Here is a 27,852-nt window from a genome sequence, read left to right on the forward strand (position 1 = left end):
CCATCTCCATCAGGGGGGCTGTGGGGCCGCTCCGGGGGCTCCAGGGGCAGGGACAGGCTGTGTACCCACCGGCCATCCTAACCCTGAGAGTTACCCTAACCCTGGGTTATTTGCCCAGGGTTAATAATAACCAGGGTTAATAACCCAGGGTTATAACCCAGCCCATCCTAACCCCGGTCATTTATTCCCTGTCACCCGGGAATAAATGACCAACTTGAGGAGTGAGACAGCCTGGGAACAGGGCAGGGCTGTGCACACACGCACGCACGGCTGCAGCGTGGAGCGGGTGGCAGAAGGGTGGGCATTAGCAGCCCTGCTCTGCTGTGGGACCATGGGGTGCGTGTATTTTGTGTGTGTGTGTGTGTGTGTGTGTGCGCACTAGGGCCAGGAGCAGTGGGCTGCAGCGTGCCCCCACGACACGGCAGCAGATGCCCACGGACGTGCAGCACGGGCCATTTTGCAGCCAACCCTGTGCCCCATTACTTGCTTGTCGTCACTCGGCGCTCCAGCTGAATGTTGGGGGGGGGTGGTGTTTACTCCGTATAAAAGGACGCACAATATCAAAATCCCCTTTACAAAAGAAAAAAAAAAATGCAACACAGCACTAGAAAACCTTGCGTTCCAGCTGCAACTGTCCTCCCCCTCGCTCGCCTTTCGGTTATTTTTTTGCTACCCCTTTATATTGCCATTTAGCACGTCTCTGCCTACAGAACGTAGAAATACATTCAATTTTTTTTCCTTCTTTCTTTTTCAAAACGCTTCCATGAATTTCAAAAAGTTCTCCCCGCTGTTACAAGCCCCATCAGCGGCGGCGAAGCGCGATGTGATGCTCCGGGCTGGGCGGGCAGCCGGTTCCTCAGACGTCGGTGCTTATGCTGCGGCTACGGGAGAAAGCTTCCCGCATGGCCGAGAGCCGGTTGGGGTTGAGCGCCTGCAGGTTGGCCACGCTCACCGGCAGGTCGAGATCTTCCTGGCTCACCGTCTTGTAGCTCACCCGGTCGCCCCCGTTGTGCAGCTCCTCGGGGGGCTCCTGCAGGAAGAAGGTGGGGGGCTCGTACGGCGTGCAGCTGGGGCAGCTGGGCCGGCTCGCTGCCGGCTTCTTGCCGAAGGGTGACGAGGCGTAGAGGGACGGGCCGTTGGTCAGCACTACGTTGCGGTTGCAGTGGAGCGGCGGGATGTGGGAGTGCACGGCGAAGTCGGGCTCCTCCTCATCCTCCTCGGACTCATCCTTCTTGCAGCAGTAGTACTGAAACGGGATGGCCCCGTGGGGCCGGGGCTCAGCCGGCATCCCAACCTGCCCACCCCGTCACCGAGGGGCTGCTCCGTGCATGCCAGCCCCGGGGACCGGCAGGCAGGGGACACCGGGCTGCCCGCAGGCTCCCCTCCCCATGGCAGCACCCTTTGGGGCCGTGTCCCCCCAGCCTTACCTGGAGCCTACAGTAGCAGAGGACGGCGATGATACAAAGCAAAATGACAGTCGCTAATATTCCACCTGTGATGACCACGGTCCCGGCTGTCATCCGCCCTCTTCTCCATTAACAGCCTGCAAAAGCGAGCGCACGGGGTGACGGGGTGTGGGGGGGGCCGGGGTGAGGCTGGCGCGGGGCAAGGCACCGGGCAGGTGCCCAAGGTCCCCAAACCCTCAGCTCACCCCTGTTTGCAGGGGGCTAGAAACCAGGAGGGCTCTGTGGGAGGTGATGGGCAGGATCGGGCCAGATCCTGGCACTGGGTGCCTGTGAAAGCCATCAGGGAGTCCCCGTCCTCCCCCTAAATGCCACCTTGCAGGTGCAGGGGGATAAAGAAAGCTTCATGCACTGAGTGAGAGATTTAGTGAGCAGCAGCTCTGGGGTCACGCCGGGCTGTTCTGCATGCGGGAAGGGGGACCCAAGGGAAATAAAACCTTCTGCCCAGTGCCCGTGGCACTCAGGGCACCCTCCTGGCTGCTGCCTGGTGGCGGAGAGCCTCGGTTACGGGAGAAGGAGTTTTGCAGTAAGGATTTCTGAGCTGGACACATTTTTCTCTGAGCCTATAATCCATTTTCCCCATGAAAACAATGTGGTATTTTAATTTGGAATAACTGGAGCTGCTAAGTGAGCCTTTAATGACTGCAGGGACAGGCGCTCTCCCCTCGCCGGGCAGCGAGCTGGGGCGCGGGACGTGCCTGCCCACCGCAGGAGGCACCGAGCTCCTCGCCTTCGCCACGGCCAAGCCACAGTGTTGGGGGGCTGCAGGGGCACCCCGGGATGATGCTTCTGACAGCCTTGGGCGAGCTGTTCATTGCCCCCACGGCAAGTGCTGCAGCTGGGACCCAGCGTGCTGGACATGGCAGAGACGCCGTGGCTCAGCTTGGCCCCACGCTTGCGTTTTGGGGGTACCACCAGCACCCTTCTCCCCCTGGAGTGCCCCTTGGAGGACTGTGGGTGCTGACACAGAACTGGCAGCAGCGGAAGGTCCCTGCCTCTTGCGCCGCTGGGCTCGCCCAGAAGGCGGACGCTGGGCATCAGGCACAGCACGAGCTGCGCACGAGCCCCGCGCGAGCCCCGCCACGCCAGCGCGGGTCTTGCTCTGAGCATCTCTGCTCCGAGAGCTCGCGAGGGCTTGAACCGCTCTTCATCCTGCGCAGAATAAGGCCGAGCTCTTTGCCACAGAAAGGATGCCGGGGAGAAGCGTACCTGCCGACAGACACCTGCTAGCAGCTATGCCGACAGCGGCACTACGGCCAGCATCACTCTGCAGCTAAAGCTCCAGCAGCCCTTCAGTGCTGCAAGCGTTGGGCTGGGAACAGCAGGAGCGACATAAATTAAGAGAGAAATCGTACCCTGACCACCTACTCTACAAGCGCTTTAACAAAGCTGGCCTCCAGCTCATGCTATCAGGTTAAAACAAAAAACCAGCCGCCCCAGCCCCAAATTACTTCAGCACCCGAGGAAAAGCAACTGTATCTGTCAGGGATTTAACCCGCTTCCAAAGAAAATAAATCTGTGGCATATTTTCAGGCGCTTAATGTCCTGCTAAAGTTGGGTAAGTGCTGAATGGATAAAGCAGTATCACATTTTATGTTGCTGCTGAGCAGCGCTGTAGGAGGGACGGTAATTTATAACGACATCTGAACGCCTTCTCGCACCGCGCGGCCACGGGGCAAGCGCCAGGCCAAATCCTGCCCTCATTCCTTGGGCAAAATACTCTGAGGAGGCTCGGGGGGGAGGAACACAGTCAGGGGAAAGTTTTGCAAAAAAATGCGTTAGTGATTTAGAAACTGTTTAAAGAGGGATGGAGGCACTCAGCTGCAGACCTCGGGCCGCACCGGGTGCTGTGGGTGCGTGCACCGGCCCGGCAGAGCCGGCTGGAAATGCCCGTCCGTGGGTCCTTTGCTGCTCCCATTCGCAATCTCTGTGCTGCCACGGAGCCCAGGGCAGGGCCGGCGCAGGACCTGGCTCCGGGGTGGCCGGGCTCAGCCCCGCAGCTTCTCAGGGACGGGCGCTGCACCCATCAGAGAGGATCAGCATCTTGGCGAGCTCCTTGCCAGCCCAAGACGAAAGGTGGCGGGCAGGGCTCGGGCAGGGAGGGCTCCCCGGCTTCCTCGCTGGTTAATTAAATGGTCACTTAACCCAGGGGGACAGCGAGGGTCACACAGAGACCATTTTCGCGGTTTCTGTCCGGCCACAGCCAGCCAGACGTGGCATCGCAGCCACCACTCCATCCAGAAGAAGACCATTTGCATTTCACTCTTTTTTCCCTCCCATAACATACTTGTCTGATTAAAGCTGCGTACCTGGAAGCATTAAACTCTCCAGCATGCAAAGGGGGAGGAAAGCAGAGCATGTGGAGGCCCATAAGCAGAACAATTCCTGTCTAGACCTCCTTTATACATTTGTTCCTAATTTCACGCTCCACAGGCTCCCAGATTCATATATTTAGTAATAAATATCCTGGTAAAAGGAAGTGCTTTGCAGCTCCGCTGTGGTCTTGGAGAAAGTATGCAGGAGCCCTGGTATTAGGAACGCAGGCACCGAGAGACGCGGTCCCAGCAGACGGTCGCTTGGCTCCTTCCTCGCCCCTCGGTAACGTTAGGAGCCCTCGAGCTACCGAGGATGCCTGAACCCCGCCAGCCCCTCTGCCCCATCCAAATCCAGCCCCCAGCACGTCCTCCGTCGCTGCCAGACAGCAGGGAAGGGGCTGCGGGGGGATGTTAACTCTGCACAGGCTCTTTGCCCCCAGCCCAGGAGCCCTTTGCTGTAGGAAAGCGGTCCCCGGGGCCGCGGGGGTGACAGGGGATGGTGCGGGCAGACAGGAGCTTGGGTGCAACGCTCCCCCTTCCCCGGCACCCTGCTTCACTTTCCCAGCGCGCAAAGGACGGCTCGTGCTGCAACAAGCTGAAGACGGGTCACTGCATGGCTGCTCCAGGCTGCTCCTGGACGAGCTTTTTGGTTTTACACACAATCCTGTGCCGCTTGCCTGCTTTTGCCGGGGCATCTATTGCTGCAGCTGCAGCGGCACCGTCCCTGCAGCGGCTGGGAAGTCCCAGGGTGTGAGAAAATGGCTTTTTCTATTCCTTGCAGCCTGGAGGAGATAGAAGCAGAGCTCCCATCGGCTCCAGCCCCAGACCAGTGGCTCCTGTCCTCACTGACACCCCTTGCACATCCCTGCCATGGCTGAGGACACGGGCTTTGAGGCTGCGCCGCTGATGAGGAGCCGGGGCTGCACCAGCCTCTGCTCACCCCTTTGCCTGGGCACTGCCACGAGGGACTGACGGACCTTCCCGACGTGCTGCAGCGTGCGGGGCAAGCTTCCCACGAGCAACAGAGAATGGGACAGCACAGAATTGCACTTGACAATGCAGAAAGGAGAAGGGGAGGGATGAGAAATCATCCCAAGTCACACCCCCCCCCCCGCCCCGCGGCATCTTCAACACGGCCCCTGGACCGCTGCGGGTGCCCGGTGCAGGGAGAGGCTGCTCACAGCTGCACCTCATTCCTGGGCCGGCTCTGCGGAGCCCGGCTGTGCAGCCCGCGCCTCTCGGGAGCCTGCGTGGGAGGAAGGCTCAGAGCAGTCGGGGGGGGCTGAGCGCAGCCCATCCGAGGGCTCCAGCTAACGCACGGCTAACCGTGGCTCCGAAACGCCGAGCTCCAGGTGCTGGAGCACTCCAGCCACGGCCAGCTCCTGGGGACTGGCCTGACCCTGCCTGCCAAAGCTGTGGGAGAAGGAGACCTGGGGACTGCTAAGGAGACCACTCCAAGGTTTCTTTAAGAGACCGTCAAACGGCCAGTTAAGCCAGCTTCTAGGATTTGAGGGTGTTAAGAACAATCTTCAGGACAGATCTTTAAATGAACGGGGCTTCTGCCCATCCCATCCCATCCCATCCCATCCCATCCCATCCCATCCCATCCCCAGGGCAACACGGTCACCCCAAAGCCTTTTGCACTAGCTGGAAGTGCTGTCATGGCAAGCACCAAAAAAAGGGAGTCCTGCTCCCACTGAAACTGTGCCTGCACAAGCAGACCCTGTCTTACCTACAAAGAGCTGTAGCCCACGGTTTGTCCTACTGGAGCACTGCCTGCATGCCCCAGCAGCCCTGGGACCTGCTTCTTCTGCAGCCAGAAGCAGCACAGCCCTCTATTTAACAAGGAAGTTGGGAATCACCCGTATTCACCTGACTCCAGAGGCTGGAGATTTAAACAAAGTAGCCAAAAACAATACAAAACAACAACTGGCAGCAGAGACATGAGTGCTGGCAGGATTGCTCATGCCTGGTACCCCAGCACCGGAGCAGGCAGGAGCTTGGACCCCCGCTATAATAAACACACAGCCAGAAACACCCCACGCTCGAGGGACACAGCTCAAATCTTCTGCATGAGACCTCTGGCCCCCATCCTAGCTCTTCTGCTGATCACAACAGTGGTCTCACATGTGCAGAGGGGAGCGGGGATCAGCTCTGCCCTGCGCTTCCAAAAGGCCAAGATGGAAAAAGGAGAGAAAAAAGGAAAAAAAAAACCCCACCCCACCCTTCCCAGGGAGCAGAGGAGGCCAGCACTGTGTCCTGAAGTGACACCATCCTGCCTCGTCTTGGCTCCGCTCTGCGCTAGCACATCCCTGGCCGTGCCGTGCGCTTGGCCGAGTCGTTTCTGCACCGAGCCCTGCTGCCGTGCGTGGGTGTCCTCCCGCACCCGGGAAGGGCCTCCGAGGGGGGAGCAACCCCGCACGCCAGCACGGCCCCCCCGGGCAGGGTCCCCACGCTGCCGGCACTGACCCTCCTCCGAGCATCGTGTGCAATGGCTGGCGGTGGGTCAGCTTGTTTGGGTCGCTGTGGGGAGAAGTCCCAAGGGAGGGACCTCAACGGGGAGGACGTTCGGGTTGGGAAGATTAAGTCCTGAGTGGAAACTGGGGGTTAAGCAGCTGTGTACAGGGGGAGCATGAGTCTGGCCCTCCGTGGTGGAGGGTCACGAGCGCTGCAGGGCTTGTCCTGGGTGGGCAATGCGGCCATTTCCCAGCTCATCCCTGCACAACGAACCCCGATGCCGACACCGCTGACCAAGCCTCACTTCAGAAGAAAGGAAAAGAGCTCAGCAAGAGGCTGGGGAAACAGGAGAGCACGCGAGTGATGCCGGCTCTCCGAGATGCCGCTTTCCCGAGACACGGGGTCTCGCTGCTGCCGCTGCCGCTTTCCACCCCTGCTCCCGAGGCAGCATTCGGGGCCCAGGACCTTGGCCCAGCATAACCAGAAATCACACTATAACAAACTGGCCGGGGCAGAGGAGGCTGGATCCGAGCCCTTGATGCTGCAAAGTTTCAGGGTGAGCCTGCCTTACTCTCCCCTGTTGCCCCCCCAGTGCTGCCTAAGTGCCACGGTTCTGCCCAAGGGTAAAGCCCGGCACGAAGGCAAGCCACTGCCCGGCCAGCGGCCACCAGCCTGGGAGGTGGGAAAGCAGCAAATAAGTTAGAAGCCAAAAACAGTTTGGTGGCAAATACAGCCTTATTTCTGCATTTCCCCCAGTTCCTGTAATCCTACCCAGTCAATGAATAAGAGCCGGGCTGCTAGGAACAGCCGGGCAGCGTGCCAGCAGAAGACTTTGCATTTACGGAGCCAGCGGACAGGGCAGCTGCCAGAAACACAGGCGGAGAACGTGGCTTTCCATATGAAAAACACTTTAAGCAGAAGGCCTGCATCACTTTTGTTTGCTTTCTCTCTCTTCCTCCTGACGGCAGCACTCCTGGCCTGGGGGCTGATGCTCTGCGTAAACAGCGGGGATTTAAACAGCCAGGCTCCGCGGCGGGTGGGCTGGGGAAGGGGCGCATGGGGGCTCAATGCCTGCGGCCCCATCACTTCGGCTAGCCCATCCGAGCACTCCTCAACACGAGACATGTCTCAGCAATCAACCCTTCCCCATCTCAGCACAAGTGCGTCCTGTGTGGGACCCCCCGGTATCTCCAGGCACCCCATACTCCGCGTTTCTTTCGAACATTTTCTGAGCAGAGGGCGCTTAACTCCCTGCTGTCCCCTGTTTGGAGAACGCTACTCACGATTTCCCAGCCTGCTCCATAGCAGATGGGTTCTCCTGGGTGCTGGAGACGGCTTGGAGATCCCCACAGCCCCATCCTCCCACCTGCACCCGCCGGGACCGCGCTCGCCCCCATCTCTGCTCGGACACCGGCCCTTTGCAGCGTGGCTCCTGTGCTCAGGGGCAGTGCAGAGGTCAGGCTCTTTGCCTACCCTAAAAAGGGGGGTTTGCACCGCTATTGATAGTCCCTGGAATAGGAAGGATTTTTGGAAGCGAGTCTATGGCTCATCAGAGAGGGCTCCACCGCCTGGGAGATGCAGCCAGGTCTGGGCAGGCACTTGCAGGCTGTAACGCTGCGGTGGGCTTTTAAAGCACAAATCAGAACAGGGAGCAAAACCTTTCACACCCACCTGAAACTGCATGGCCCTTTCCGGTGGCCTTAGAGCAGTTACCTGGTTTGAAGCCAGTTACAGAGGTCACCGGTACTCTTACAGAGGTAACTCACAGCCGCCTGTTCAGCTAAGCCTGCAGTGACCCATGCAGCTTCCACCCCAGTTCAGCACCCCCAGCCCTCCTGCCCGCTGGCACAGACCCCGATACAGCTCCCACTGATGTCCAGACCAGGAAAAAAACACATTTCAAAGGCAATCTGTACACAGTGCCTGATAAATTATTCAGCAGATGGCACATTGCTGGAATAGTGCTGAGCTCTGCAGAACAGGATCCCAGCCACCTCCAGGCTCCCGGCACGGCACGGCAGCTCGGGGCAGGCTCTGCCGGGGACCACGGCTGACGGGGCGCCTGGGAACGGCCAAGGGCAGGAGGACAACACCACGGAACGGTGAGAGCTGGGGTGCGAGAGCCCTCTCCACCCGCAGGCACCGGCTCGGTGCTCTCCCGTGCGGGTTTTAGTGCCCTGGCAGTGAGAGTTAAGCCTGGAGGTGCATCAGGCTAATGCAAGATGAGCATCGGGACGATATGGGGATGTATCCCCTGTATTTGCATCAATCATAACCCCCGATAAACTCCTCCAGGGGACTGGAGGGGCTGGGGACCGTTCCTCTCCTCTCCTCTCTGCCCATTCTCAGCTCAGCCCTTTACAGCCAGAAATGCTCCTGCAGCAGTGCCGATGGTCAGGCTGAGATGGGGAGCGGGGACAGCCCAACGTCACAGTGACCTGCTCCTTCTCTCTGCTCTTATTATCATCTGATATAACGAATTATAATAACAATACTATATGTCATCAAACCCCAGAATTTTATAATCCAAAGTGTTGTGTGAAATATTGCACGGCAGCCCAAAAACTCATAGAAAAGCCACTGCTTTTCCGAGAAGTTGTATAAGCTTTTTCCGTATGCTGAGGACACACCGTATTCGTGTCCCTGCCGGTGTCCCTGCTAGCGGTGGCACTGCCAGGGCAGCCAGGCTGTACTCCCGCGCGAGAGCAGCTCATCGGCAATGAAACCCAGCACAGGAGGCCCAGGCTATTCGGGAGATAGATCATACAGCACCAGCCACTCCCAATTTCAGGTTTTCCTGAAGCTCATGGGACAATTAGGGAACGCCTCCCACCAATTACCAGTATTAGTTTTTAAAGCAGAGCTTGGCACTTAGTGAGCCATCTGAATTTGCAGCACACTTACGCAGGCTGCCTTCAAAGCGCATCGATCTAGGGGATGCCTGCCCCAACAGCGTGTGAGAGCGAATATGTGTTCTTGCAATAATGAGGCAATAATGTCATTTAATACAACCAAATCACGCCTAATGAAAAATAATATTTGCACAGCTCATCAAAGCGGCATTGAGGCTTACTAAGCAGAACTCCAGGCATGAATTTAAATGACTGCAGACGCTAAACAGAGCGCAGTGGTGCCGCTGGGGAAGGACGGGGGGAAAACGCTGAATCACCCGGACGGTGTGTGCGCTGCCCTCGGGAACATCCCCTTCCAGTGCCCCTGGGGCCATCCCAAAGGTGCTATCTCTGTCCCAAAGGGACGAGAGAAGGTGTCTGCAGACACTTCAGCATCGCCTGGACTAAAGCAGGGTATAGTCACCCTGCTCTGCCCTTCTGACCCTCTGTAAAACTACACATCCTATAAAGCACCGACAGGGATGCTATCGATATTGATAGGGATGCTGGCAGCACTGCCCAGCGGTGCATCCCTGCACACCAGCCCTACGCTCGCATCAATCCGGGAGAGGTAAACCCAAAAAAACGGGCCCAAGGAAGGAACCGGTGCAGACGCGATGGACTCGCCTCCGGGTCCGACCCCGCGCACGGTGAGCTGCCGCAGCAGGGGCTCGCAGCCAGCCGGTCCCTGTCAGGATTTGAGAGCTGCTGTCAAACCACACCAGAGGGTTTTACCCTCCCCAGTCCCACCTTTCACTGCCCAAACAATCACACTCTGCTTAAGTACCAGGAATTATTTCCATACATCAGCTGGAAAGCAGGCCGTAATCCCAAACACACATAAGCAGCCTAAACTCCTTAAAAAAAAAAAAAAAAGAAAAAAGAAAGACAGGCTGTCTTTCCACCCTGCACCATTTAATCGCCTCTTGAATTATGGTTTAGTCAGCCTGAGATATTAGCATCAGAGAGAGCAGGTTTTGGTATTAGCAGCTTGAGATAAGCTACGGCAATCACTGCTGAGTGGGAAATAAGTCAGAGGGTGGGGAGCACCCACCCACCCCGGGACTTCTCCTTAGCGGGGCAGTTTTGCAGGCTGGAAATGTCCCCTGGCCAACCTGAAAAGCTCGGGTTAGCTTACTGAGAACTAACGATAAATCTTGCTCCTGGTCAGTACTTTTTCCTGCAATTCTCCGAGCAGGCATTGCTCCCTCTCCATCACCGTCCCGCGGGAGAGCTCACCGCAGCCCTCCAGCAAGGCACAGTCTGCTGGAGCGCCGGCAGAAAGACCAAAAAGCCTAAACGGTCAGAAAATGTTGCTGAAATGATGCACCTTTGGTGCATCAAAAAAAGAGAATGCAGAGGTGCAAGAAAAAAAAGAGAATTTGTCCTTCTGAAAGAGCAAGTCTTTCCAGAATTGCTCCATTCACCTGGGTTTTGAAAGTTCCTCAGGCTGAACACCAGGGCCTGCTGCCCGAGAGCCCGACACAGCCGGGGAGCCCCGTGGGACCCGGTGCCTGACACCAATAGCTCACACCAGCTTTTCCGCTGTCACGTCTCCCAGCAGATGCCTCGAGAGCAGGGTTTCGTGGCTCAGACGGGACTGCCGGGGCACGCGGATGGGAAAAGCCGCCCGGAGTCGCCGGCTGAGCTCTCGGCAGATTGCAACCCTGGCTGGGAGCTGGAGCTGCCTCCTGGCCCCAGGGGCACCGGCACTGCAGCTGGGATGGGTCCCGTCCGCGATGGCCCTGGGGACACAGCTCTTACGGGCCAGGGACACTGCGCAGAGGGAGAGCGAGGTCTTGGAACCCTCTGATGGCCCTGCAAAGCAACAGGGGCAGCAGCTCTCATGGTGGCCCTCCCAGCAGCGGCTGCTTTAGCTCCGGGGGTTTGTAGGCTCTGGCCGTGCCGTGGCATCTGCACGGAGCCTCATTCTTATGGGAAGACATTGCAGCAGCTGGCCTGGGGGAGAGGGACTGAGTCAGCCCTGCTGGGATTCAGCCCTGTGCTGTTAGAAACACTACGTGCTTCAAAGCTTGTGTTTGCAGCCTTTAGCTTTTGCCTCAGGCAGCCACAAAGCCGTGCAGACCCCTGCGCAGCACCGTGAAAACCCAGCACCCAGCAGCCAGCCCCAGCTGCACATTCAGCCCTTGCACAACATCTGAGCTAAAGCCCTGGTTCAGCCCAGGGCCTCCGGCCCCTGCTCCTGTCTGGCTCTGGCAAATGAAGCAGTACCATGCCCGAGAGGGAAAGCATTGCTATGCCAATACCCATTTTACAGACATGGAAACTGAGCCTTGGGGTGGTTAAGGCTCTGCTTTTGAAGCTAGGTTGCTTGAAATCTATCAGATATGAGCCCATTTCCAGACTAAGGTGGCTGCCCCCAGGCCAGGCACTGGGTAAGCGGTGAGCTGGGATCAGCTCCGCTCTCTTTCCACCCCCTGCGCCGGTGGTTGGGAAGGACGAGTCCCCACACCTGACCCAGCGGCCCCTGTCCTGAGACATGGATGAGCCAGCGATCCTGAGACGCAATGAGCCATCGCTCAGGGGCTGGGGAAGGAAGGACACGTACAGTGTACGTTTCCAGTAAGCAGTAAATCCAACGGCTCTGCATTTCCAAGAGGTATGAACAGAGCTCCGTGGGACGGGAAGATCCTCGGCAGATTAAAGTCTTTGCGAGCTGCACAACTCGCTCTCATTTGCTCAGGATTGACGGACCCAGACTGGGGTGGAGGCAGCAGGGAGCCCCATCTCCTGGGTGCTCATTAAATGCAGCAACCCGAGAGCTCCAGGGACCCCCCCCATCCAGCCGCAGTAATGGGCAGGAGGGGGACCAGCACCCCTCTGTCCTCGCCCCCCCAGCTGCGGGTGGGTGGCTGATGGCTGGTGACACCTCCAGCAGCCCCACACTGTCCCCCCCAGCACCCCGCTGTCACACGCCGTTTCCTGAGCCGCCCCGGGCTCCGGCTGTCCACGCAACCTGCTTATTCCTCATCAGTCCCCGCTCCTCTGCCCTTGTGACACCGAGTCCCTGCAGTGTGACCTGGGTCTGTGCTTCCGGCCCCGGCTGCTGCGTGACACCGGCTGACTGCCGGGGTGCTGCCCCAACAACTGCGCAGGCACCAGCAGCCCCACCTGGGATCTCCAAAGAGATAAATGTTCCTGCCTTTAAAAAAAAAAAAAAAAAAAATCACAAAAATGGGTAGGGAGTTTCCATAGCTACAGCTTTACATTGCTCTGGCAAAGGCTCAGGTTCAACCTGTGTGACGAGAAGCGAGCAGAGTGTTTTTCCCACCCCAGCCCAGCAAGGTAGCACGGTGCATGAATAAAGAAGAGAAGAGGAGAGAGAGAGAGCTCAGTGATTTTGGAAATAACACGTAAATGTTAAGGACTGGCACGTGAGGCTCCCTGCCCTGCCTGACCCATCGCTTGTGTGGGGCACGAGTTGCATTTGCAGGTGGGGAGGGAAGGAGCCCTCACAGCCCCCGTCTCGTCAGCACGGCCAGCGAGACACGCACCTTCATGCCGCTTGACGTGGTCAGAGGCCAAAACCTGCTTCGTTTAAATCGCTGGCTGCGTGCTGCTCCCAGGGCTGGTGGTGTGGCTTAAGCCCAGTCGGCAACTAAGCTCTACACAGCCGCTCGCTCACCCTCCCCCCTGCCCCGATGGGATGGGGGAGAGAACTGGGAAAAAACATAAAACCCGTGGGCTGAGATAAAGACAGTTTAATAGGACAGCAGAGGAAGAAGAAATAATCATAATAATGATAAAAGAATGTACAAAACAAGTGATGCACAATGCAGTTGCTCACCACCCGCTGACTGATGCCCCCAGCCCGTCCCCGAGCAGTGATTGCTGCTCCCCGGCCAACCCCCCCAGGTTCTATACTGAGCGTGATGCCATATGGGATGGAATAGCCCTTGGGCCAGTCGGGGTCGGCTGTCCTGGCCGTGCCCCCCCCAGCTCCTTGTGCGCCCGGCAGAGCAGGGGAAGCTGAAAAGCCCGTGACCAGTGTAAGCACTGCTCAGCAACAACTAAACCAGCAGTGCGTTATCAACATTATTCTCATCCTAAATCCAAACCACAGCACTGTACCAGCTACTACGAAGAAAATTAACTCTATCCCAGCCGAAACCAGGACAGCTGGACTTCCAGAGAGACGGGGAGCCAGCACAAGCAGTGAATCTGCAGAGATTTAGTGCTGCTGCCAACGCAGAGTCACTGTCCATGGGACACGGGGCTTGCCTTGCTTCGTATCCGTGCCTTGAACGACGTAACGTCACACACCTGAGGCTGGTGTCAGCACCGCGCTCCTGGGGAAGGACGCGCACATTTGCAAACCGCTCTGATCGTGAACAAGAGGGAGATGAGCTTCCTCATTGCTTGTGACCAGGAGTTTTCCTACAGGCAGTAAAATCTCCTTATGTTATCCTTTTTAATAAGGATTTATCATTGCGGCATCAGGGGAATTAATACAGACCTGTCTGAGAGGGTAATTTTCAGATTCTTGGCAACTTACACTGAACCGGTTCCAGTAAATTTTCCTTTTTTCCTCACCTTAATTCTGTTACAGCTTTCCCTGGGAGATGAGAGAGGGAAAGATTTAACTCAGAGGGAAAAAAAAAAAACCTCAACAACAAAATCATAAGCAAAAAAGTGGAAAAGATAAAGTAATTCATACAGCTCAGCCAACAACCATCATTAGGCGAATAAAGAAGCAGAGAAAACCTTCACACAAATTGCTCTATCAAAACCATGTGGGCTTAACAGAGCTGCTGGGATCAAATGTTTGAAATATTGACTGTTCCCAGGGACAGTACCTTTCAGAAATCAAAACACGTGATGGATCTTTTTGCCTAGCGTCAGCATCAGGACGGCGCAACTCCTGCCTTTGAAATGACTCCTTGATGCTAGAGAGGCCCTTGAGAGCGATGCGGTGGTTTCTGCTCCCCGCACACTCGCTCTCCCATCTTCTAGCCATCCCCAGGAGCCAAGGCAACGCTACCGCCAGCACTGAGCAGCACGGGAAACTGAGGCAGGCCAGGCCGGTGGGGCAGGGTGCTCCCACCGCTCCTGCCGGCATTCGATGCCTGCACGTCAGGCTCTGCACTGCCCGCTCCTCGCGTTTGCAGCAGATCAGTGCCGGCACCTTCCCGAGCAGGCTGCGGTTTCTGCCTTCCTCACTTCAATGATGCCTGACTCGCGGCACCTCAAAGGACTAGAAAATGCCAAGGAGCTTCTCTTTGAAAGCCAAGCCTTAGACCAGCGCTCTGAATCACCCCACAGCGTTTGAGCCCTCCCTTGGTCTCGCTGAAGGGCGGAGGGGCCGGGGTACCAGAGCTTACTTGCTGTGGGATGGGCTGTGCTTCTGACAGCCCCAGGGGGGTCAGATCACATAACCCCTAGGGATGTGCACGCAGAAATGTCTCCATCCATGCAGAAATGTCTCCATCCGTCCCAGAAAGCAGGAGCAGACTCACACCCTCCGAATCCCAGCTGAATTTCACCTTTCTTCGCTTGCACTGCGAGTAAGCTCGCTCCACTTGAACACATTTGCTTGAGCTCATTGGGAAGTAGGGACGTTATACTGTCAAATAACACTTTCTGCCCCAGAGCTAACCTTGTGGTTGTGATGAACTGGGAACCCATAACCGAAGTAGCAAAACCTTTCACCGAACCTAGGCTGATGTCTGAGCTATGGAAGCATCACCCTGGCCGCGCTGATGCTGTAGTACCACAACGAGCACTTCATTAACAGCCCGCCTCAATGGCAAACCATACCGAAACCTGCTTAACAGGTAAGTTTAAGTCTTACAAAACCCAGACCCGCAAATGTGAGCGTCTTCACTGCCCCGCACCTGGTTAGCAGACCACAGTTCACCGAAATGCAGGCGCCCGGCTCGCGATGGAGCTCTGCTTGCAGGAGATGCCCCTCGCAAGGCTAAACAGACCACAGGTCTCCTCTGGGAATCGGGAATGCATTCACCGCTGGCTCAAACCATGGGCCTGTTTAATAAAACGCCCTGCAACCCGGCTGCCGCTGCTCCTGGGCTTGGCAGCGGCAAGACCGGGCAGCGCGTGGGAGCCCAGGAACTTCTGCTGTGATCACAGGATGCTTCGGTTCTGCTTCTGGTTGGTTAAATTAGGATATCATGACATTGCACAAGATTGTGATATCCGGGTTACATGGCAATGTTAGCATTCGACTCAAACAAAGCACTTCTTCTTTTCAGGTTCCTGCAGATGTTCTCATCCGTATTCATCTTTGGAAATCTTCTCTTTTTGAGCAAAACCCAAGCACTGGCTACAGCAACAGCATGCCAGTGTTATGCATTTCTGAGGCCGGGCAACTCTAATCCTCTGCAGTCAACAGTACTGCCATAGCCCAGCAATATTCATGCTTTATATTTACTACCAGTCAAGTCAGACAGTATTTTAAAGACCAACCCTTTGTCTGCCAATCCTAACGCTCAACAATATAGCATAATATTTACAAAGGTATCCAGAAAGTTAGTAAGATCAGTGTTTGGTTTCTCAGAAACCAGTATCACAGTCTTGTGTTTTCTATAACCTATGTTGTTTTATTTAAAAATACAACAAAAACAAAGATGTGATGCCAGAAACACAAGGGAAAATATGTGCAACCAAGAAAACCCCACTTTCTGTGGGCTGAATCTGCTCCCACGAGCTACCGTGAGAATCAGGAATAACTCTTGAGAAGACAGTAACGCTAAACCGTTGCAAATCAGGAAAAGCAAGCTGGAACTCTCTAATATTAATTGCATACATGTTATGCTTGTCTTTATCTCAGGGGGCTATGCCTGCGCATGGGATGTCACACCCAGCGCTGGCCAGAGGGGATTCCAGCAGAGCTCCCCTGCAAAGAGCAGCCGGGATCATCCCGCTCACAAACCCGGATTGAAGCAGCCGTGAAGACGCAGCAGCTCCCGGGGTGAAATCCTGGCTGGAGCTCAGCCTGCCCCGCTCCTCTGCCCCGCGATGCCCTGCACGGCAGGTACCTCCAGCACTTCTTACAGCCCAGAATTAGGCACAGGGGCTTTGTGTCCCCAAGGTGCCGAATGCCTTGAGAGCTTCTGCCCGAGCCAGAGCGAGCTGCAGACCAGAGCTGCCCTTCTCCGGGTACATCTTCGGCTCTGGTGCAACCAGTAAGAAAATGGCTTTGGTGACAGCTGGATGGGAAAGGTCACCTGGAGGGGTTTGAGAAACACCTTTCAAGCGCTTTAATGCGTTTGGGCGGGGAAGGGGGGGCTGGCCCCGCTCTCTGCCGGCGGCACGCTCTCGGGAGAGCTGCGGCCACGGGCAGCGGCCGAACCACGCAGCTTTTTGCCCGTCCCTGTTTGCACAAGGAAAGGAGTCGCAAAGGAAACCCACAGGACAGACATAAGTTTGAATTATTCCCCCAGCCCCTCCTGTGTGTAATATAACAATAAAACCACAAAATTCGCCTAACAGCAAACCCAAACCGACACTTATTATCCTTCCCCTCCCAACTCCACGCCCACTCTCGCAGCACAGCTATTTTTCCCCAGATCCCACCACTAATCTTCCCGGGGCTTAGCTACCCAGCAGGCGACACCAATCAAACCAAGACACCTCATTTTCCTTCCACATGAGAGCTTTATACATTGCATCCCTGTAAATCCCTGCTTGCCCTGGCTTGCAGAGAGAGGGAGACAGGGAGAGGTCCCCAACAGCGAGGCCATGCATTTCCTAGGCCACGCTCCCGCAGCCGGGGCACCGCAGCACTTGCTCAAAACCGAGCCTTTGGCAGCCTCCATACTATAATTTCTCCTCTATCTCCTCTATATTTTCTCCTCAGGGGGGAGTTTAGCTTGGATTGCCACAAAAGGCGTCATGTCTTGCTATGTAGCTCACGTATATTGTGTTAACTACAGAGTGACAACGCGCACGCTATTGTTCTGCGGATGCAAGGGTGGGAAACCAGGAGGAAGCAGGAGCATCACTGCCTGCAGGGGCAACGCCAGCAGATACCTGTTAGGGAGAGCCTCCCTGCACCGCACAAGCTGTAATCTAGCAATGAAGGCAGGCAACAAAAAGAAGAGAGTTCATGGTTTGCCAAAGCTCAGGCAGGAAGACCCACGACAGGTCTTAAAACAAATCCACAGAGAGAGCAAAGGGAATCCAGACGGAAACCGCCCGGCAAAGCCCAAGCAACATCCTCTGCGTAAAGGGGGAAGCAAACACAGGCTTCAGAAGAGGAGCTCTGTACAGGGATCGCACTGTCCCTGCCCGTCACCTCAGAAAATACTGTATTATTTCCTAGGGAAAAAACCCCAAACAACCCAGAGGAGTGCAGGTGGAATATTGGGAATAAAAATGAGCAAAGCTATTTGCAGGTAAGTTGTTTTTCTTGCAGGAAACGGTGCCTGTAAGTGGATGCTTTAGCAGAGCTGCGATTCGCATGCCGTAACGCGGCCGCTTTGGGGACTCGTCTGGCACTTGCCTGTGAACTCCCTCTGTCTCCAGGCCCGCTCCCACACCGTCACAGCAAATACCCGCTTTGATGGAGCCCGTATATCATCTTTTACAACAAAGTCCAAGTCACCTCTCTGCTGTGATCAGTGCTGGTTTACAAGTCTTTGAATCTCGAGACATTTTGATCCACTTCAGCTCAAGTGACCCGAGCTGGGGAGAGGTCCGGGGAGACGACGACTTCTGAATCCGTCACAAGGCTGCGGCGGTCCCCAGAGGGTTTCAAAGCAGCCACATCACCCAGCAATCTGGGTATTTATCTTCCCCCAGGCAGCCAGTTTCCTTTCGTTAACGCTGATGTGTTTTCCCCTTTAACCTCAAACAGTCCGAAACTCTCAGTGAGTAAAGAGACAACCTGGCTGTGAGCGATGCCAGCTCTGCAGGCACCAGCGGAACAGGCAGTGCTACAAGAGGCCACTGCTGTCCATTAGGGTCCAGCCTAGATTTTCAGGCAGCTGAGGAACAAGGGACTGCTCTGCACAGGAAAAAATGAAACCGCAAAGGACTTTTCCTCCCAGTTTGCTGAGAGTCCCCTCCAGCAGAAAAGAAGGAAATCCCAGCTGTGTGATGCGCCCACCGCTTGCAATTCCCCCAATATAATGAGCTTATGAGCTTCTGCGGCTCAGACCCTTTGATGAACTTGTACCTAGAGAAAAGCCATAGTCTGGCCTCAAAGCCAGACCTAAAGCTGGCAGCGTGGAGGGCTTCGTTGCCCACCTAGTGAGAAGATCATCTCCTTTATCCCCTGCCCAAGAGAGGCCAACCAGTGCAGCCTTGGGAGAGCCTAAGCTGCAGTTTAGTGGCAATTAAAAAAAAAAACCAAAAAAACCAAAAACCTACAAGCTTTTTCACCAAAGCCTATTTTTCAGGCTGGCAACTTCCGATGGTTATCTCACCACCTAAGTTTTTGTAACTGATATCTCAGTGACTGACCGGCGGGAGGGCAGGGCTGGAGCACCAGCAGCCGAACAGAAGGGAGAAGGCAGATAGGGAGCAGCAGGCTGGGGTGCGTGGGCTCGGAACGGCTCCGAAAGCTCCGAACGGCTCCGAACAGCTCTGCACAGCTCCGAACAGCTCTGCACAGCTCCGAACAGCCCTGCACAGCTCTCTGCCGGCACCCGCTGCCGGGGCTCCCCTGCAGCACCGACACAGCCCCACGGCAGCACTGACACAGCCCCACGGCAGCACCGACACAGCCCCACGGCAGCACCAGATGAGGCAGAGGAGGGCTGGAGCCAGCGCCCGGGACGGGATGGCCCGCTGCGGGCAGAGCACTCCCCTTGGCTCCAGGGCTCCGTGGGCACCCCCCGATCTCGCTGCCCCCCACCTCCCCTCAGAGGAAATGAGTGGCAAAACCGAAAGAAAGACATAGGAGATGGCGATGTGATTTCCTCTCCATCACGGCTCTCCGAGGAGCGTGAAATTAATGGTGAGAATTAATTCTGTTTGCCCTGGGGCCAAGGTAAGAAGCCAGGGGTGATTTCTGCCCAGAGAGCGTGCAGATGCAAGGCTGGTGACAGCAAAAGTGACAGCAAAGCCACATCTCTTCCCTTCTGCCACATGTGAGCAGCATCCTTGCCACCTGGGCGAGGGAAGGGGATGATGGCTGGCACTTCGCTTCTGCCAAAAATTCACTCGCCCTTCTTTTTCTTTCGTTTTCTTTTTTTATAAGGAGGCTATTAACTGAACAGGGACGTGACGAATAAAGATGTGGGCTGCAGAGTGTCTCCTACAGCAGCCTGGCTGAGCCCTCCGAGCACCGGCAGAGCTTGCCAGCCCCCCTTTCCCTGCAGAGCCTCCTGCCCTCGTCTCAGGTGCTTTACCCACTGCTAATGACATTTATTTGCTTTTCAAAGACTCGGGGAGGACTCTTTCTCTCCCCCTCCCTGCTGATGTGAACACTGCTGCCCTGTTACGCTGATCTGAGACTTATTTTTACTGTTGAACGGGTGGTGGTCTCCCCTGCATCCCCGTCCGTGCCCCCCAGCCTGCTCTTCCCACAGCAGACACACATTTCCCGGGCTTGATTTGACCAGCACTGAAGTAAAGAGAAAAACTCCTCACGTTTTCAGGTTGGATCAGGTCCCTGGCCTGGCGAGCATGGGCTGAGCCTTGCTTTTAGGTTTCTGGTAACTTGCCTCTAAAATGTCCTTCAGAAAAAAGCAATTATCACAGTGCCATTAAGGCTTTCCCCATTGCACGGCCAGATAACTCGCTAGGAGTCTTTTGAAATAACCTTTAAACAATAGATCCTGTCTTGTTTACTGAATGTTTCTGAACTCAACAGTAATGCATCCAGATGTCACCCGTGTCTACCGTAGGCCTAACTATTTCTGGAAACACACCAAGGGCACATTGCTTGGATAATGTCATATTGTTGCAGAGAGAATGTGACAAGTTTCCATCTCTTTGATAAAAGCTGTGGAGCAGAGGGATGTTTCCCAGGGCGGCAGAGCTGCGTGCACCTTCAACTCAGCCCCGCGCAGGAGCTGCATCCCTCCCTGTAGCTCACGGGCAGGTACGAGCGGCACGTGCTTTCCGGCTGGGGAGAAAATGAGCGTTGCTGTCAAGCAAAGCTTGGCAAGCTCACAAACTGCCACGCTGGGTGGTGTGTTGCTACAGGTGGCTTTGTCCTGGAGGTAAGAGATGGGGAGAGAAGCATTGGAGACAGCGAGGAGGGGCTGAGCTGCCCTCGTGGCCAGGCAAACTTGGGGAAGACATCTTGGCCCCTCTTGTGCCGTTACTCTGAATGAAGTTGAACGCCAGCTCCGGCCCATCACAGGTGCTTGTTTCAACAAGCAAGATGATAAAACTCTGTCTGAAGTGAGAAAGTCAACAAATCTCCCCCAGCCCCGACTCATCTCGTGTCTCCATCCATGGCCTGCCCAGAGGAGCACCAGCACACGCTGAGGGAGATGCCAGCATCTCCCGACAGCGTCCGAGGCTGCAGCTTACACTGCTGCACCCCCGACTCCAGTGAGAAATCCATACTCCCCACCATGTAGGATGGGGCAAAACCACCGGTGTTTAGATTTTGGCCTAAATCAGCTCTGCTCCCGTCCCCGCTCCGTGCTGCCTCTGACACAGGCACCTTGAGAACCGCACAGACGATGGGAGCCAGGTCCTGCCTCTGGTGCCCTGAACTATTAATGGGTCATGGCTGCTATTAAGCTTTCCAGGGAGAAATGGGTCCAAGGAGGTTTCAAAATGTTATTATGATGGCTTTTAATTTCGTTCCCCAACCTTTCCAGCTGACCTCTGCCCAGGGCTGTTCTCGCAGGGATCGCAGGGCTCACAGGTTCCTGAGGTCCCAGCCTTGCCCAGGTTGGCCTCAGCTGTGATCTGAATGTGGCTGGAAGGTCTGAAGAGGGTCAGAGTCCATCACCCAACATATTTGTCATCCCTCTGCCAATCTGTGGTGCTGGAATATATGCTTTTCTTCTCAGGCAAAGGGTGAACAAATCCTGCCTACTGTAATAAATTAGATCATGAGGAGAGGAGATAACAGACAACGACACGGGAAGAAGTGTAAATAAGAATGGGAACGAGTTGCAAGTTCAACCCCCACGCCTGCCACCTCTCCTCCATCCCTTCCCTGCTCTTCTTCAGTGTTATAAGTTGCATCACAAGCCGTGGCTGCGGGAGCCCTGCCAGCAACAAGCACCTCTTCGCTAGCCATGTCCTCATCCATATCCATGACAACACGACAGCCAGGTACCCGAACACGACGAGTGGGAAGGTACCAGGTTATCCCCATTTCTTACATTTCTTACTAATACAGCTAGGCACCGCGCGGCCAAATGAAAAGGTCCGAGTTACGTAAATACCTTACAGCTGCTTGGCCAGCTGCAAAACCCCTCACTGACCCACGTGCTGGGCACCGAGGACATATCCTGACGTGCCCAAAGGTCAGTGGCACAGACTCCTTCAGCCTGCGAGGATGCAGCTAAGCTCTCTGGGCTGCACATAAATGCCCGAGGGCATTAAGTACCTTTACCTCTTTGTATCTGGCCCCCAGCAAAACTTTTAAGGATCCTAAGGGGGGTGCTCAGGTACGGCTGTAGGGTCAGCAGGTGTTCTTCAGCTTTAGACACGGGAATACCTTTAGAAAGACTTGGGTCAATGTGGCACTGACAGCGAGCGGGTCCTCTGTCACTTAGCCACTTCCTTAGATTGCAAAGCCCGTGAGGCCAAACCTTCAGGCTTGACGTTCATGTCACCTACGTGAGGGTTTGGGGACTGCTGCAGTTGCAATGGAAAAGGATGAGGAGGAGACCGATCTATCAGGCTTTGCTGGAAAGCAAAGAGAAACACGGCAGAGCTACAGCCACTAACCGCGGTGCTGGTGAGGTTCTGCAACTCTTTTGTGCTCAGGTAGGCACAGGTATTTAAGAACTGCATGGTTTTGTCATCAGTGTTCACTGACAAGAAAACAGAAAGGAACAAATGCTGTTTCCTTCCTTTCCCCTCACATCCCCACATCTTTCATAAGTGAGAACCAATGTACTGAGGGGTGATAGATCGACATCAGTCACTTTGCGGGGGATTTTGTTGAAGTTCTTTATATCTACTGAGCACCAGCACCGTTCCTGAAGAGGTCCTGTCATCGTTCTGCACAGAAATCCTGACACGCAGAGGAAGGAGGTTACACTTCTAATTACAGCTGCACGGTCTTTAAGGTGTTTGGAATCTCTTTTCACCAACTGACAGCCGTAATGCACCTTTCTGCTCATTTGAGACAAGACGAAAGCCAACCGCAAAAGGCTGCAACCAACCATCCGTTATTCACAAGCCATCGCAACAGGGCAAGAGCCTAAATACAGGTGTGCGGATAGTTCAGGCACTTAGGTCATGCATGATTTATGTAAGCTATTTTCCCTTAACAGCATTATAATGTAGATGTTTACTCAGTGAAGACAAGATACAATGACTAAAAACCCCATCATTCTGAGTACTTTTGCTCAACGAGGTCACCCAGGAGCACTGTCTGCACTCTAAACATCGGGCTCTCCGCCAGGTTTCCTAAAATGACAGGCATCCATCATGAGAGAGGGAAGCGCATGATTTTACCATCCAGGTTTTATGCTGATTTCACTGCTCGTTTTAGGCTAGAAGACAATCTGTTGAACCTCAAAGTGCAGTCTTCTCTTACCTTTAATTTATTCTGTCAGAAAACTGTCTACCTTAATGAGTATGAGCACACCCCCACTACCTTCCAAGTTTGGTGATCTGTTATGTCAAACATAAATAATCCTGTCTGAAACCAGTCGATATGGGGAGATGAAAAGCCATCTTCCCTTGGGGGATTTCTCTCTCCCTCCCACAGCCCCCCCAAGCCTGCAGACTACCTTTAACGTCCTGAACAACGTCCATGTGCTTCTGAGAGCGCAGACCTAGACGGCTGCTGTATTAACCAAACAGTGACAAAACCAACCCACAGATAATTGTGCTATCACCTTCCTTGCATCCAACTCTGGATTCCTCTCCATCACCATCGCTTCATTGCGCGTGAGCTCGCGGGCTGGTTTGCTGCCTAACCGGGGGCTGGGGTGGTCTCCTCAAACTCGTCTGGATGGAGCGGGGGGTTCCTATGTCCTTCGGGGCCAGGGCACGAGATAGGAACAAACCTTTGTCCTAGACGCATATGGCTCCAGGTGAGATGCCCAGGCAGGCTGCCGAGAGAGGCCGGTTTCAGCCCCACGCTGAGCGTGCAAAGGAGGACGAGCTGTCCCTGGGGCAGAGAAGGACGCGACCTGCACACCCGGGCAAGGCACGGCGTGGGGGCAGCTTTCCTACCCCATCCCTGAGAGATGCTTTCATGGCCTCCTTCACAGGCACAGCTTTGAAACTAAAGATGCTGTAGGACCAGGGAAAAGCAAGCCTGCAGCACCCCAGAATTTTTCATCCTGGTCTCAGGCGGTGGGACTTGACCAGTCCCCCTGAGACAGGCTATCGGGGAGCAGATGCTGTGCAGTTCTCCATGTCCCTATTCGCTCTGCCTGCCCCCTCCAAATCCCTTCCCAGCCCCAACTCTGGCAGCCGGGGCTACCTCTGCCTGCTTTCCGCCTGCAGGCATTCCCCCGGGACGCGGGGCTCGCCGCCGGTTCCCCCGGAGCAGCAATCCCCCCGCTGCCGAACGGCAGTTCAGGATGCACCGGGAGGAAGGCGGGGGGGGGGGAGAGAGAAGGAAACAGGGGAAAAGCACCACGAAAGACCCCGGCCTGGCGAAGGACGGGGCACGGCCGGGGGGAAGGAGCCCAGGCAGGGCCGGGGGAGGTCTGGCTGCGAGCGGCGGAGCCTCCGCGCCGCTGCCCTCTCGCCGCTCCGCCGCCCTGCCTCCCCTCCCCGCTTACCTTCAACCGGGGGAATTGTGCTGGATCTCTCAGGTGAGGACCGCGTCTCCCGAAGTCTCCGGCTCGGCGAGCATCAATGCAAAAATAAACAATTAAAAAAAAATTAAATTAAAAAAAAAATTTAAAGAATACGAAGCCGGACGCCAGCTCACGGTGCGGAGCAGGCGAGCTGGCAGCAGACACCCTCTCGGCACATGGCCGGGCCCGGCAGCAGCGGCTCTGCGGGGGAGCGCTCCCTCCCCTCCCCGCCCCGCGCCCCAGCGCCGCCGGTGCCGCCAATGACGGCGGCGGGGAGCGGAGCGGAGCGGCGGGGAGCGGCGGGGAGCGGCGCCCCCCCGAGCCCCGCACCGGGGCCGCACCGGCAGCGGCGCTGCCGGCCCCCGCCCGCAGCCCCCGCACCCCCCGCCCCGGGCCGCGGCGGAGCGGCAGGCGGCAGCCGTTTCCCGCACCCCCCCCCCCCCCCCCCCCCCCCCCCCCCCCCCCGGCCCCGGCGCTCTCCGGGCTGCGAGGGCTGTCCTGCGCTGCGGGGCTGTCCCGGCGGTCGGGGCCGGTCCTCGGCGTCCGCGCCGCGGGGAGAGAGGGGCCGACCCCACGGAGCTGGGTCACCCCCCCGGAGCCGGGGGACATCGCAGTTTGGCCGAGGGAGCCTTCATCCCCGGTGCTGGCGCAGGGAAAGCATCCCACCCCCGCAAGGAGAAAGGGGAGAAAACCCAGGCGAAGCCCGCGGCGTTTAGCCCCACAAGGGTCCCGGGGTATTTTACGCGTGACGTGACTTTGTCCCCTGCGCCGTTTATCAGGAGCTGCGCTGAGGTTTTTGCTGTCTGGTTTCGGTGACGGCCACCCCTGGGGAGGGGAGCGTCTTTCCTCTTCCCAAATCCGTCCCCGTTCCAGCACAACCTCAGCTACTTTAGGAGTCCTCATCCCAAGCTTTCTCTGAAGATGCCGACGCTGTACAGGGCACGTTCGGCCCTGGCAGTGGTGATTCACAAGACTTTGTTAGTGCCCAGGGGGTTACCGCGTCCCAGAGCTGAAAAAAGCAACGTTTGGTAATAGCAGAACTTGGGACAAAACCCGGCGATGCAAGCTGCCGTGACCCCTCTAGCAGGTGGGCAATCTGCAGAGGCACCGGCACAGAAAGGACTGTCACAGCCATGTATAGAGGATGTCCCCCCTCCCCAGGCTGGTGTGACAGGGATGCAAAAACTGCCCCAGCTCTCCCAGTGCATCCCCTGGGCCCAGCAGCCGCCCATCCCCGGGCTCCTCTGCAGAGCAGCGCAGCGCCTTCGCTCCCCGGGCACAGAGGATGCTCGGCATGTCTCGGGAGGCCCTGCCAGCCCTGCCTAATTGCAGCCCCTGCCATCAGCCTCGGCTGCTGTCACCCACGTCGTCTGCAAGCTGTCAGACTCCTCAAGTGGCAGGGACCCTTCTGCAGGCCACCGCTTCTTCCAGCCTCCCGGCGATGACGCTGGGAAGAGGAGCGTGTTCAGCCCGGAGTGCCTCCGTCTGTCGGGACGCGTGACTTTTGTCCCGCGGCGTTCATTTCCCTGGCCTGACTTGCGTTTGCAGTCCCGAAGTTATTCCTAAGAGCTAACTTAATTTTTCTCTTTGGCAGTTTTAGCCCATCGATACTTGTTCTGTCCTTGTTGACTGATGAGAATAATTAGTCTCTGGTCCTTTTATAGCACATCTGCTCTTTTTAAGATGGTATCGCTTATAGCACTCTTTTAATCTATAGAGAGGGAAACAGTTGCATTTAATTAATTGCTCCCTAAATAAACTAATTACTGCCAGTAATTTCAGCATACTTTGCACGCAGTTCAAACGCCTGTGCAGAGATCTGAAAGGCAAGCCACCCAATCTAATGACGAGAAATGAAAGCAAAGGGGCAAAATATAGTTTATCTTCAGAGAGTCTACTTAAGACTATTAACGTTTAATTATTATAGACCGTATCGGTTGGTACTGAGCTGTCTGTGTCATGGTTCCTGCTCAGTTTTGCTTCAAGGTTGCTTGGACTATGTGCAAAAGATATTGAAAAGCTACGCCAGGAAAAAAACAATTTTAGCTTTTTATTACTTTTATGGGTCAAACGTCATTGTCTAGCAATTGATCATTGTATCTTTGTTCAGAAATACGAACAACAGAGGTTCTTTGCTTGGGCCATTCATTTCGGTTTCTATGCCTGGACTCCCGTACGGCAATAAACAGCCTCCTTGCCCCCAGTGGGTCTGTCAAAGCAATTCTCCACTAATCGGAGCTCAGGATAGAAGCAAGGAAAAATAATGTTATAACAAGGACTTAGCAAATACTTGGGCTGCCTTGAGCAAATATAGACCTATTTTTCTGGACTAACACGAAGTCCACTAAGAGCAATTATGTGAAGATCACTTACCTGTGAAGGAGACAAAGGTTTTTATAATACGTTTCTATATTGCAACGGTACGCAAGACCTCCATTGTGAGCCCGGTCTCGTCGTGCTGGGGGCTGTACAAGCACAGAGCGCAAAGAGCCGTGATCCCCTAGACTTTGCAATATAAATTTTTACAGAAGGCAAGTGCTAATTAGTATGCGCAGTTTGGGAGCCGGTCCATAGCCTGGAGAGCTGGCAGCTGGCCAGCCACAACTTTTACCAACCCCTCTTGCCATTTGGGAAGAGTCCAGTGCCTGCCAAGTTTGTGGGATAAACAGACCAGCAGCAGCCAGGAGCCAAATCATTTGTAGGTTTTAAGTACGGTGTTCAGGTTATAATCGCCTGCTTTCCTCCACCGCCACCAATGGGTTATTCTCAGGGTAAATCCTTCGGTGACTTCACGCATTCACACTCCTGCACCCAAAAATTCTTGGTTTCCTCACACTTGACTCAGGACCCGGGATCAAACTGCCCGGGAATATTGCACGATCTTCCCTTCACTCAGCATCTAAGACCACTCTCTAGGCTTTTTTTTCCCACCTCCAGCTTGGTCCATCCCCAGGGAGCAACTCGTAATGCGCTGCTATCAGGGGAGGGCAGGTTCCCATCTGGTTGTCATGACCCTGAAGACATCTTCCTTCTGAGACTCCCTTTCACCTAGGGGCTACGTGACCACAAATCACAACCAAACCTGGATATTGCCGGGAGCAACGGGCTACTGAAACACTGCCCAGCTTTCTGTGTGTATTCCCAGTGCTCCGCCAGCCTGGGGGCTAGTGGTGCCATTTCTAGATTCAAGCCTCTTTCAGCAACTGCAGTTTGGTGGACATGACATAAATCAAGTGCATGGCCTCTCAGAGATGAAAAAGAAACCAAAAATACACCTGAAATAGGGTAGCAGAGGGCACTTAGTATTGCTAAAGGATCACACTGCTTCTGCCAGTGCTTTGCTCCAACAGGGAAACACAGCATCAGGGCTCTAAGAAACCACCCCTGCGCGTTTTGCAGGCACGCGCCGTGCACCTTCTGCCTATCGCAGACCCTGGGAGCGGGTTTGGACGCAGCAGCCAGGTACAGTGACAGCACGACCTTGTCATCGCCTGCCAAATACTGTCTTTTTCCATTCCGAAGGGCAGGGCCTTTTCCTCTGCTGCTCTGTGGCGTTTGTTTTTGCTCTAAGCTCCCCGGCAGTAAATAGGACCCCATGGGTGCAGCTTTGCAGGAGGAGCCTTACCTCCTCGTGGGGAGAGCTGCTCTCTGCTCCCGACGGAAGTGCCGGGCCCTTTCCTCTGCCGCTTCCCCATCTTCCCCGTGACTACGCAGGCACCTTCGGACAGTCTCCAGGCTGATCCCAAATATTCATGAGGGCAGCCTGAAAGGTCTCCACTGCGTTGCCCTCCTCTCACTGGGATGTGAGCACACGCTCGCAGCACCTCAGTCACCTTCGCTGGAT

At 55.6% G+C, this 27,852-nt stretch overlaps 1 protein-coding gene across 2 annotated transcripts; it reads right to left on the reverse strand.

Moving 5' to 3' along the window:
- Positions 1–259: 259 nt before the first annotated feature.
- Positions 260–27,744, reverse strand: FAM163B (family with sequence similarity 163 member B). Of its 2 annotated transcripts, none has more exons than XM_075519760.1 (3): positions 27,634–27,744; positions 1,428–1,543; positions 260–1,246 (listed from the first exon to the last, which is right to left on the reverse strand). In XM_075519760.1, exons 2-3 carry the CDS (start codon positions 1,518–1,520, stop codon positions 857–859), a joined length of 483 nt encoding a protein of 160 aa, XP_075375875.1. In that variant the 5' UTR covers positions 1,521–1,543; positions 27,634–27,744; the 3' UTR covers positions 260–856. The 2 variants fall into 2 exon arrangements, with proteins under 2 accessions (XP_075375875.1, XP_075375874.1); XM_075519759.1 differs by lacking the exon at positions 27,634–27,744 and adding an exon at positions 23,991–24,093.
- Positions 27,745–27,852: the final 108 nt, after the last annotated feature.

The sequence above is a fragment of the Mycteria americana genome, chromosome 17 (genome assembly GCF_035582795.1).
Source record: "Mycteria americana isolate JAX WOST 10 ecotype Jacksonville Zoo and Gardens chromosome 17, USCA_MyAme_1.0, whole genome shotgun sequence".
Classification (NCBI taxonomy): domain Eukaryota; kingdom Metazoa; phylum Chordata; class Aves; order Ciconiiformes; family Ciconiidae; genus Mycteria; species Mycteria americana.